Raw genomic sequence first — 12,412 nt, 5'->3', positions numbered from 1 at the left:
GTATGACCCAGCAATCCCACTACTGGGCATATACCCAGAGAAAACTATAATTCAAAAAGACACATGCACCCCAATGTTCACTGCAGCACTATTTACAATAGCCATGTCATGGAAGCAACCTAAATGCCCATCAACAGACAAATGGATAAAGAAGATGTGGCACATATATACGATGGAATATTACTCAGCCATAAAAAGGAATGAAATTGGGTCATTTGTAGAGACGTGGATGGATCTAGAGACTGTCGTACAGAATGAAGTCAGAGAAAAACAAATATCATATATTAACGCATATATATGGAACCTAGAAAAATGGTACAGATCAACTGGTTTGCAGGGCAGAAATAGAGATGCAGATGTAGAGAACAAACGTATGGACACCAAGGGGGAAAGCGGCGGGAGGTGGGGGTGGTGGTGTGATGAATTGGGAGATTGGGATTGACATGTATATGTTGATGTGTATAAAATTGATGACTAATAAGAACCTGCTGTATAAAATAATTAATAAAATTCAAAAAAAAATGCAGGGTCTCACTCCAGACCTATGGAATTAGAAACTCTTGAGGTGAGACCAGGAAAATGGCATTTTAAGACAGCACATCCTCCCCCAACTCCCTGGTGGGTCTGTGCACGCCCAAGTTTGAGAACCACTGGTCTCAATCATTTATTCTTGTTTTGGGGTGCTAGTCTCTGCAAACTTTCTTTTGTTTTTTTTTTTTAATAAATTTATGTATTTTTGGCTGCGTTGGGTCTTCGTTGCTGCACACAGCTTTCTCTAGTTGCGGCGAGCGGGGGCTGCTCTTCACTGTGGTGTGCGGGCTTCTCTTGTTGCGCAGCATGGGCTCTAGGGCACGTGGGCTTCAGTAGTTGCAGCGCACAGGCTCAGTAGTTGTGGCTTGCAGGCTGTAGAGTGCAGGCTCAGTAGTTGTGGCACACGGGCTTAGTTGCTCTGTGGCATGTGGGATCTTCCCAGACCAGGGCTCAAACCTGTGTCTCCTGCATTGGCAGGTGGATTCTTAACCACTGTGCTACCAGGGAAGCCCCTCATTTGTTTTTTTTCTTTGGTTTTTTCTTAAGTTGCCCTCTGATATAAAAATTGGTAAAATTTGTCCCCTTGTGATCATTCATTTCTGTCTGTTTTGTTTTAAACTCCAGGACAATAATTACTCGATTTCATGAGTTGCTTTTTATTTCTGAATGTCTGATTTTGAACTTTTCATTTTTCCCACAGAGCCGAGAAAACAGAAGTCCTCAGTGATGATCTGTTACAGGTAACAAAAGAAAGACTTTTAAAAATGCTCTGTTTAAACAACAACAGCAACAAAAACCCATAGGAAGAACTGAAGCTTATGGTTCTTTGCTTTTTTTGGGGTTTTGCCTGAAACAGAATTAGTGTGATTAGCATGGTTTTGAGCAGGAAAGAAAAGCAGTTGAGTTGTGCGGTGATCAAAAGGGGATCTGAAACTTGGGTGTCATGTTATGAAGTTCAGATGGAGCTAGTCCTGCGTTCAAGTGCCAGGTGTTGGGGTGAGCACAGGGGAGGAGCCTGGCTGGCCCGGCCGGTCCACTGGCACTGTGGCCTGGTCATGCGTCCTGGGCAGGCTGCTGCGCTGGCGACCTTGATGGGACAGGCTCTGCCAGCTGCGGCAGTGGCCCCACCGGTTCCAACCTAGATTTCAGGTTTTTTCTCCCTTTTATGCTTCTTCCCTAAAACTGACCTAAGTTGGGTCCTGAAGGACTCAGAGTCTCAGTGACAGTGACCAGATCTCAGAACCCCCCAGGGGCCCTAGTGTGGCCTCACACCAATGGGCCAGACTTTCCTTTCCGTAGGGAGGGGCGTTTCCTGCTGGGGACCTTAGCCAGGGCCACTCACGCCATTTCTCAACAGGTTTCCCTAACTTTGGGGCTGGGAGTTTCTCCCAGGAGGGCCTGGACCCTTTATACACATCACTTTAGCCAACCCCACTCCGTCCCCACCCACACCGAATACTTTGTGAAGGATAGGACCCCTTCTGCACCTTCTCCTTGCCTCTCATTTCCATCACCTGCCTCTGGTGCACTCCAGCGAGTCCCTGGAGACCAGAGATCTGCTCCCAGGTGGCTTTCTGTCTCTTCCCATGCAGAGAAGGAGCTGCATAATTTTAAAAAAAGCTATTTCTGCCCCACCATGCCAAAACAGCCTTCTAAATTATGGCAGTCTTTTGCAGGTAGAAGATTTTAAGAGCACTTTTTTTTTTCTACTTTTGAGGACTAGAAGTTTTTATCAAGGATGAGAAGGGTTTTTTCAAGAAAAGATTTATTAAGGAATCATAATCTTTAAAAAAAATTTTTTATTAACGCATAGTTGATATACAATATTATAGTTTAAGAATCAGATTCTTAACAGTATTTCCTCACTGGTTTTTATCAGATATTTCAAATCCATTTTCAGAATTTTGGAAATATTGTTTGGTATGGTTACACTAGGTTTTCCTGTCAGCATTCTCCCACCTACATCCCACGTCAGTAATATACGTCATTCCATTTCATCCTTTAAGCCCTGCAAGGAGGCCAGAGGCCTTGCAGGCAGGTGGAGGATGGGAGAGATTGCACGGGACTCAGACAGTGACTGTCTGTGCTTGTCCCTTTGCCCAAACGTCCGCTGGGGCCTGAGGAGTTTGCTAGTTTCTAGGAACTCCCTTTTTTTAAAAAATTTATTTTATTGAAGTATAGTTGATTTACAATGCTGTGTTAATTTCTGCTGTACAACAAAGTGATTCAGTTATACACATATGTACATTCTTTTTCATATTCTTTTCCATTATGGTTTGTCACAGGATATAGGAACTCCTTATTTTATAACACAGATACTCCACGTCTGTGGCAATTGTTTTCCTGCTCTGATTTCTGTTTGGTTTTTTTTTTAACCGTAAAGAAGGCATGTAATGGTTCAAAGTGCTGAGTGCTGGGTCTGGTGACCAGCCACCTGGATTCCCATCCCAGGTCTGCCCCTGACTAGCTCAGTGGCCTCGGGAATTCACTTAACCTCCCTCTGCCTCAGTTTCCACTTCTGTAAAAGGAGGGTAATCACTGTATCCCCGCATGGGTTTGTTAGGAGTGATTCATGGGTTAAACATGGTTAGCACTGGGAGTGGGGCCCGTCACGTAGTGAGGGCTAAATATTATATTAGTGATTTGTTGGTATGACTACCACTGTCACAAGCCACAGAGCTTTTTTTTTTTTTTTTTCGGTACGCGGACCCCTCACCGCTGTGGCCTCTCCCGCGCAGGCTCAGCGGCCGTGGCCCACGGGCCCAGCTGCTCCGTGGCATGTGGGATCCTCCCGGACCGGGGCACAAACCCGCGTCCCCTGCATCGGCAGGCGGACTCTCAACCACTGCGCCGCCAGGGAAGCCCCCACAGAGATTACTTTGTTTCTGATGTGAGACTTCCCTTAATTTGCTCTTTCTCCTGCCTCTTTTCTTAGATCTCTGGTAGAGCAGTTCAAGAGGCTGCCTTTTTATCTTGTTTGTATGGAGTTTACCCAGGAGGCTGTGAATCCCAGGAGGGTGGGAACCACAATTTACTTACTATTGTTTTTCTAATACCTTATACAGTGTATATACAATATATATACTTGTTCTTTCAACAAATATTACCTTCCATTTGGGCCAGGCAGTGATCTAGGCACTTGGGATAAATCTGTGAACAAGACAGACCAAGGCCCTATCCCTTCGGACTTTACATTCTAGTGGAAATTGGAATCAAGTGAAATGGAGTTTTGGGGGGTTTCTCCCCTCCCCCCCGCTTTTGTGGCAAATGAAGAATGTGTATTAGTTTTCCAGTGTCTTAGAATCGGGTCATTATAAGATTTGGGGCAAGTAATGTGGCATCTGGCCCTAAATAAATGTGGCTGCAGATCGGGGTCCTGGGATGGGGCCTTGGTTGGATCTGAAGAAGGGCTGCTTGAGAAAGAGGCACAAAGCCATCTCTTTGGGTAAAATGTTTTGGGGTAAAAATGTATTCTGCTTCGAACTTGTTGATTTTTCTTTAAAATAGAAAGCATCCCTAAGGGCCTGCCCTCATTCTTAATGAGTCATCAGAATACACATTTTTGGCATTCCTTCCTGTAAAAAGCAGCTCTCTTTGCCATAAACAGCCATATCCCAGCAATAATATTTTGGGAAGCTAATCGTGATGTGTGGGCCCCTAAGTCAGTGTTTCTTACTGCTGGCTGTCCATTCTGCTTTAGAGGTTTATTATTAAAAAAAAAAAAAAAAAACCACCCCAAGCCCAATAAGGAATAATGTTGAAAACATTGATCTTGAGTTTTAGTTGTGGAACATTGTTTTTGATTCTCTGTCTGTTGCACCATGTGTGGAAGGCTCCATGGCCATGTGCAGGAGAGAGCTGAATGTCCCTGTGGCTTTCCCACTTGGCCTTGGGCCTGAGGCTGGGCTTAGGCTGTTCATCTGCAGTTCTGCTGGTTGGACCTGGGACTTTGCTGGTGCTATAGTGTGTGAGTTTGTCACCACTTATCTGATAGCAAGTTCTAGTCAGGACTGTCCCCTACCCCTGGACATAAATTCAGCCTTTAAGGGATCTGAAAACTCAGTGTTTCTCAACTAGGGGTGATTTTGCCCTCTGGGGGGATATTTGACAATGTTTGGGGGCAGTCTTGGTTGTCACGAAGAGGGGAGTTGGGTGCTACTGGCATCTAGTGGGTGGAGACCAGAAATGATGGTAAACCTACTGATAATGCACGGGACAGCTGCCCACAACCCAGAATTCTCCAGCCCACTTATCCATAGTGAGAAGCCCTGGTGTAGCTGCATGGGAACCATGTCCATTTACATCCAAGTGAAAAATTCAACGGCAGGATGCTTTTTCCTGCCTACATGCAAACACCGCAGGAGGAAGAGGCTGAGTTGGTCTTGAGCCTTGCCAACGGCTCATCTGTCTTTGTGTTGTCAGATCGAGCGGCGCTTGGACACAGTGCGCTCCATGTGTCACCATTCCCACAAGCGCCTGGTGGCCTGCTTCCAGGGGCAGCACGGCACCGATGCCGAGAGGAGACACGTGAGTACTGGGTGGACTTGGAGCCGTGGTTCTCGCCTCGTCTCTGAGAGGCTCTTCTCCCTCTATCAGTCGGTTTTTCCCAAGCAGCGTCAGCAGATTTGCCTGCAGACCTGTACCTTGTATCGCCATTCACATTCACGACACCGGCCTTACCATAGCATTCTTTTGTGCTTAAGACATCCCTGAGCCGAAAGCCATATTCACACTGAATTCTCTCCAGGTGCTTTTAGAGATTTGTCATCATAAGAGAATGGACACATCAGTTAGGAATCCTCTGATGGCAGAAAGCTGCAAGCCTCTCTTAAAGTGACCGAGAAAGTAGAGTTTATTGGCTTACTAACTGAAAAGTCCAGTAGTCAGGATGGACTCCAGGTAAGGCTTGGGCTAGGCTTTCGGTGATGTAAACCAGGACCCCAGTTTCCTTCCTTCTCTCCTTCTCTCCCCTCGGCCTTCTTCAGTGTCTGGCTTATCCCTCATGGTTGCAAGCTGGCTACCAGCAGCTCCCATGGGCTACCTACTTCCTTGTGCATGTCCAGCAGGAATAGAGAGCGTCTCTTCCAGTAGTTTTTCTTAATGGAGTGAGACGACTTCTTTTTTCCATACTTTTGGCAGGTAGAAATCCCTTCCCATTGCATTGATCTGTGTTGAGTCACATTCTCCATTACTGAACAAACTCCTCCCACAACCCACAACCAGTTACTGCGGGGAGGGATGAGGTTGGGCGAGGAGACAGGACGTGCTGGTTGGCATAAGCTAATCACAGCTCACCCCAGAGCATGGGCTGTGGTCCTACCTCCAGCTCATAGGCTCTATTGAGACCAGGATAGGTCCTTAGGAGGACTCAGGAAGGATGGGCTCTAGGAAACAATCAAATGTCTACTCCAGGGTACGTTCAGAGCGTCCAGGTCCTCGTGTCCCACCAGGAGAGCACAGCAGCTTTGTTCATCAGGCAGTTCCGCCCTTAGTTTTATGAGTTCCCAGCTTACGAGCATACCCTGACCCCCATATAACATTAAGGTGGGAGTTTCCATGGCACACAGGGAAGCTATGATTTCCCATATATATTTTTTCTTAAATTTCTTTATTTTTGGCTGCGTTGGGTCTTCGTTGCTGCACGCAGGCTTTCTCTAGTTGCGGTGAGCAGGGGCTACTCTTCGTTGCGGTGCATGGGCGTCTCATTGCAGTGGCTTCAGTTGTTGTGGAGCATGGGCTCTAGGCACGTGGGCTTCAGTAGTTGTGGCACACGGGCTCAGTAGTTGTGGCTCACGGACTCTAGAACGTGGGCTCAGTAGTTGTGGCACACAGGTTTAGTTGCTCCGCGGCATGTGGGATCTTCCCGGACCAGGGCTTGAACCCATGTCCTCTGCATTGGCAGGCAGATTCTTAACCACTGCACCACCAGGGAAGCCCATCCCATATTGTTTTATTTGCCACTAGATGTCTCAAAAGGAAGAGCTGGTGTGCAGACGATCTGTGTCACCCTCCTTTTATGTTTCCTACACACATTTCTGGCCAACTTGACAACAGGGTTACTCCTCTCTTGCACAGCACATAGTTTCCGCAGTGATGTATATCAAAGGAGCAGAAGTTTGCATGCACCTCCGATTCCAGGAGTGCTTGCTGCGGTTCCCGTCCATCAGAACCAGGCCCAATCCACTGGTCCTGCCCGCTCTGCCCCTTTGCATTCTCTTGCCATGGCTTCTGCTCTGCCTGCCCTTTTAATATTGTTTCCTAAGCTTCTGCCCTTCATCTCCTTATTCTCGCCATCACATTCCTTGGGCCGCCTCCTCTCTTCTCATGGCGCCTAACTAATGTGTTTATTCAGACACTTGTAAACCATTTTCAACGAAGCAAAACACTTCCTCCCGTAGTTGTCTATTTTAGCACGCATAACCAGTTCTTCTGTGTTGACTCTTGGATTCTATCCACCCTAGTATGCAAGTTAGGTTATCTTTTTTTATGAGTGAAGGGCATGTGTTTGTTTTGTTTTTTAATATATTTATATATTTATTTATTTGGCTGCGTTGGGTCTTCGTTGCTGCACGGGGGCACTCTCTAGTTGCAGCGAGCGGGGGCAACTCTTCGTTGTGGTGCGTGGGCTTATTGTGGTGGCTTCTCTTGTTGCGGAGCATGGGCTCTAGGCGCGTGGGCTTCAGTAGTTGTGGCACGCAGGCTCAGTAGTTGTGGCTCGTGGGCTGTAGAGTGCAGGCTCAGTAGTTGTGGCTCACGGGCTTAGTTGCTCTGCACCATGTGGGATCTTCCCGGACCAGGGCTCGAACCCGTGTCCCCTGCATTGGCAGTCAGATTCTTAAGCACTGAGCCACCAGGGAAGCCCTCCCTTTTGTCTTATCCTCAACCTCCCATAGCTGCTTGATTAGCAAGTCCTATGATTCTCTTTGTGACTGTTTCTTGAATTTCTCACCTCTGCTCCATCTTTACCACCTTCACCTTAATGCAAGACCTGATTACCTCTCATTATCTGGACTGTTGCAGTCACCTCTTGAGCTACATTTCCTGCCTCTGATTTCCTTTTTTTCCAGCCTTTCTTCAACCTGATCACCAGAGATGGTTTCCTGAAATACAAATTGATCTTGTCATCCTTCTGCCTAAAAAAAAAAAATCTTAAGCTTAGCTGTTCTCAACAGGGACCAGAATTACACTCCTGGGGATATTTGGAAATGTGTGGAGACTTTTTTGGTTGCCATAAGGTCTGGGGGACACTACTGGCATTTGGAGGGGGACCAAGATGGCTGGAAGGATAGTTCCACATAAGGAAGCATCCCATAATACCACTGATGCTCTGGCAGGGACGGTGGCTAGTTCCCATTGCCTGGGTTAAAATCGAAGCTCTTTTTTTTTTTGTTTTTTTTTAATTGAAATATAGTGGACTAATGTTATATTAGTTTCAGGTGTACAACATCATGATTCAGTATTTTTATAGATTACACTCCATTTAAAGTTATTGTAAAGTATTGGCCATATTCTCTGTGCTGTACAAAACATCCTAAAGTCCAAGCGCTTTAGATGACTTCAGCCTTTCATAATCTCATCACATTTCCCTTATCAGTCTCAGTATCTCCCGCTTCCTCCCATTCATGCTGTAGGCCATTGTCATTCACACAGATTGTCTTGTTGTTCCTTTGGTCTGCTTTGAAACACAGCCCAGGTGTCACATAAATTCATTAAAAACAAACAAATTAAGTATTTATCAAACACCTACTATGTACAAGTGCTAGAGCTATAAAATGAATTAGATGTAGTGTCTCCCTTAAAAAGTGCTCATAGCCTGGTGGGGGAGGCTTCCTCCACAAATGGATAATTATAAAAACAACATACTAAACAAAATATGCACAGGGTATTATGGGAGGACCAAGAATGGGCACCAGAGGAGGAGAGGGGTAGTCAAGGGAGGCTTCCTGGTGAAGGTGGTGGCCTAGCTGTAAAGGAGGAAAATGAGTGGCAGGTGATGGGCCTATTCCAGGCAACAGGGGCAAAGGTGCCTCTCCCTCATTTCTAAAACCTAATGCCTTAGGCTTCCTTTTCCAGCCTCGAACCAAAGTGCCCAAGACAGGGCTCAGAGGTTGTCTACGCTCTGCACGTGGGACGAAGAGTCGCCATGGAATAGATGATAGGTGACCACGAGAGGTCGGCAGTCTCTCGCGCTCTAGAAAGTACAGGAGGAGCCTTGCAAAGGCCCCACCAGAAGCTCCCATGTGTGTGAAGAGGCAAGAATTGGAGGGAAGAGAGACAGGGCAGGTGGCCTTCTCAGCCCAAACTGTTGACATGGCATAGCTTATGTCGTGGTTCATATTAGACCTGGAATTGTCTCTTTTTGTGCAGCTGGCATGCCTTTTATAAATTAGGAAGCCCTCAGCCCTCTCCGTGGAGGAGTTTGATGTTGGTAGACAGCATGTTCATTAATCAGCTCAAATGTTAAATGAGCAGAATGTCCTTGTTTCTGTACATCGGGAACCAGGATTGTTGATGCTTTGGAGTCAGGGCATGGAAACCACAGGTTAGTTACAACTGGGCACTTGAATGATACTTGTCAAAGTAAACTCCTCTCTTTATGATTTTTTTTTGCCATAGAGCTCCAGAGTTGCACAAAGTATATTTCTGTTGATTACTGCTCTTATCCTACATTAAATTCCCTTAGAAAGGCAGCATAAGTGAAAGGTATGAATTATCCTCTGTTTTGATCAAAGCGCACTGCCCATTTTCTCACATCTTCCTGGTCTATTAATGTGGAAGCTGGGAACGTCTCCTTGTGGGGCAGATGAAGCCTGTTATTTATTTATTTGAACATAACCTGAGGGGGAGGAGAGATGGGTAAATATATTTGTTCATTATTTATTTTTAAGTTTCTGTGTGCCGTTTTGAATGGGCTGTCCAGCTACATGGTCAAAATCCATAATGTGCAAAAGAACGTAACATGAGGTCTCTCCCAGCCCTGTTCCCCGGGCACCCAGTTCCCCTCTCCAGGACCACCAGTAGGAGCAGTTTCTTGTACAGCCTTCCAGAGGTATTTTAGAAGTGTAACAGATGGAGCCCTTTGAAGGCAGGAAAGGCAGGTGACATGCCCGAGGTCAAGGCAGAGCAATGCCACGGCAAGGTGGACCCCAGGTCTTTGACATCAGTTCCCTTTCTACTGGGAAGGCAAAATTACATGGGGTACCGCAGCAGTGAAAGCATTTTTTGTTAGCAGATCGTGGTGTTATAACCAACCCACATGCTACTTTCCAGGCCTCTTCTGCCTATATTCTGAGATAAGCCATTAGCTAGTCACGGACAGACTCTGAACCGGGGCTTGGGCTTTTAGCACCGAGGTCTAGCTCTGCACCCTCACCGGGGCGCCTGGCCAGGCCATGTAATCCCCCTGGGCTTCACATTCCCCAGCTGCACAATTAGAACATTAATCAGATGATCCTTACGGTCATTTCCAGCTGAAAAACAAATCTCTGATAGGAAAATGAGTGACTTGGTGCCTAAAAATTTTTTTTTAATTTTTTGGATATTTAGCTAGATATTTTCAGATCTTTAACTAAATCTAAATCTTTATGATTCCAGCCAATTTAAGAGCCAGTTTAAGAATGAGTATTCTCGCAAAAGTTTTTAAAATTGAGCACTTCATTGCACTTATTTGTCATGATAATCAGAGGGCACGGTGTATGTCTTATGTCCCCAGCGCCTGGGTCATAGTATGCTCTTGATTATGGTAATTATAGTAATAGCAACGACAACAGTAATAATAGCAGCTAACATTTACTGAGTACTTATCATGTACTCAGTAAATGTTACGTAATACATTTACTTGGGGTACTTGACCTTGAATATCTCCTTTAGTCAACGGACAGCCCTAGGACCCTTGCACTGTTATCCCTAATTTCCAGGCATGAGGAAACTGACACAGAGCTTAAGTCACACAACTCATGCCTTTGAGACCAGAACCTGAACCCAGACAGGATATCTCTTACCTGTGCAGTTTACCTGGAGGAGAAACCAGTGACTGAAGATCTGAAGTAGGTAATTGAGAATGGGTGTCAATTTTAATGAAAAAAAAATGCATTGTCTTCTGCCTTCCAGAAAAAACTCCCTGTGACAGCCCTCGCTCAGAATATGCAAGAAGCATCAACTCAGCTAGAAGACTCTCTCCTGGGGTAAGAGTTGGGCTATTTCAGAAAGAGAGCCATGCACCCTGTGGGTTGGTAGAGGTGGATGGCTGGGTGGTGTACATGGCAGCCACATGTGTGACCAGAGGCTGAGGCCCCATGGGAGGCCACTGGGATGCTAGAGAATCATCCTTTTAGTAGAAGCAAGGATAGATGATACAAAGGGCCAATAACAAAAGTAATTGATAAGGTCAATTATTTAATCTGCTGAGCTTGGATATAAAGAACTCAGTCCCTTCTGTGGTCCAGGTGTTGACTCAGATTTAGAAGCCCTGACCAGTCCCATTTAGTCCTTAAAAGTCACTTCTTTTAAAGATGATCACTGTAATGTCAGTGGAGGTTGTCTCAACATAGTGCCTTTTCTGAATTATGTGGATTTTTTTTTTTTACAGTGAGCATGTATTACATAAATAAGTTTAAAATCTAATAATAAAGCTGTTTTCATTGTAAGAGGGAAGGTTGACCTTTCTTTCTACTTGCTTCTCTACAAGGCCAGTGTCCTTTGATCCTGTCTGCTCTCTCCTGCTGTAACATGGGCCCTCCTTTCCCAGCTGGATATGGCCTTTGGACTTTTCAGCCCATTTCCCAGGGTCTGCCATGCTCCACGACCTACAATGCTCTGTCGTTCTTTGAAGGACACTGCCTAGGCCGGACTTACTAGCAGACAGAAAACAGTATAGTATAATAAACGTTACATATGATTTAAAAGATTTTCAGGGTACTTTTGAGAATACTTGCTTTTCACCTGACCAGAGGACCTAATCTTTCAGTGAGTTCTCACCTCACTGTTTACGCACATCCACACGCGTACACACAAATTATACCTGAGATAGTCTTGTGCATTTTATTTTATTTTATTTTATTTTTTTTGGTACGCGGGCCTCTCACTGTTGTGGCCTCTCCAGTTGCGGAGCACAGGCTCCGGATGCGCAGGCTCAGCGGCCATGGCTCACGGGCCCAGCCGCTCCACGGCATGTGGGATCTTCCCGGACCGGGGCACGAACCCGTGTCCCCTGCATCGGCAGGCGGACTCTCAACCACTGCGCCACCAGGGAAGCCCAGTCTTGTTCATTTTAAAGCACAAGTCTGTGGACTCACGCCCTAAGTTTATAGTACTTTCAAGTCTCTATTGTATAGCGCCCTAATGCGTTCCCATCGTATGGAGAGCAGAGCTGGCTCAGTGTGGGAATCTGGTGCCAGATTTAATGGACGTATGTTTGTTGTTGGGCATCTTGTTTTTAAAGGAAGATGCTGGAGACGTGTGGAGATGCTGAGAATCAGCTGGCTCTGGAACTCTCTCAGCATGAAGTCTTTGTCGAGAAGGAGATCGTGGACCCTCTGTACGGCATAGCAGAGGTGGGTGCTTTGGTGGGGGATGGGTGGGGAATGGTTCACTTGTGTCTGAAACTTTAACAATAATCAGTGGCTTTGGTATACACTTCTTTTTGGAAATAAGGGGAGTAAGTTGAGGGTACAAAATCCTTTGCCTAAGAGAAAAAAGAAAATGGTAAATAAAGATTGCACTTTCAGAGGTTTCTGAAAGTGCAGGGTTTTCTGAAAACCCCAAAGCTCGTCCCATTTCATATGTGGTGTGTTCTTCTGTCCAGGTAGAGATTCCTAACATCCAGAAACAGAGGAAGCAGCTCGCCAGATTGGTTTTAGACTGGGACTCGGTCAGAGCCAGG

The 12,412-nt window shown here is 45.9% G+C and overlaps 1 protein-coding gene across 18 annotated transcripts in view; it reads left to right on the top strand.

Annotated features, from left to right (window-relative positions):
• The window catches only part of ARHGAP17 (Rho GTPase activating protein 17), an 89,805-nt gene that overhangs the window by 34,869 nt on the left and 42,524 nt on the right, over positions 1 to 12,412 (top strand). For all 18 annotated transcript variants that reach the window (XR_007472039.1, XR_007472037.1, XR_007472035.1 and 15 more), the window contains exons 2-6: positions 1,232 to 1,271; positions 4,954 to 5,058; positions 10,642 to 10,715; positions 11,972 to 12,083; positions 12,335 to 12,411. Coding sequence is in view for 8 of the 18 variants with exons in the window: in XM_049699028.1 (XP_049554985.1) it covers positions 1,232 to 1,271; positions 4,954 to 5,058; positions 10,642 to 10,715; positions 11,972 to 12,083; positions 12,335 to 12,411 (408 nt within the window). In the remaining 10 variants the exon portion in view is untranslated. The remainder of the gene's footprint in view (positions 1 to 1,231; positions 1,272 to 4,953; positions 5,059 to 10,641; positions 10,716 to 11,971; positions 12,084 to 12,334; position 12,412) is intronic.

Source organism: Orcinus orca, chromosome 16, assembly GCF_937001465.1.
Source record: "Orcinus orca chromosome 16, mOrcOrc1.1, whole genome shotgun sequence".
Classification (NCBI taxonomy): domain Eukaryota; kingdom Metazoa; phylum Chordata; class Mammalia; order Artiodactyla; family Delphinidae; genus Orcinus; species Orcinus orca.
Note: the sequence above shows the minus strand (reverse complement) of the source record. Positions and strands in the feature narration are given on the sequence as shown.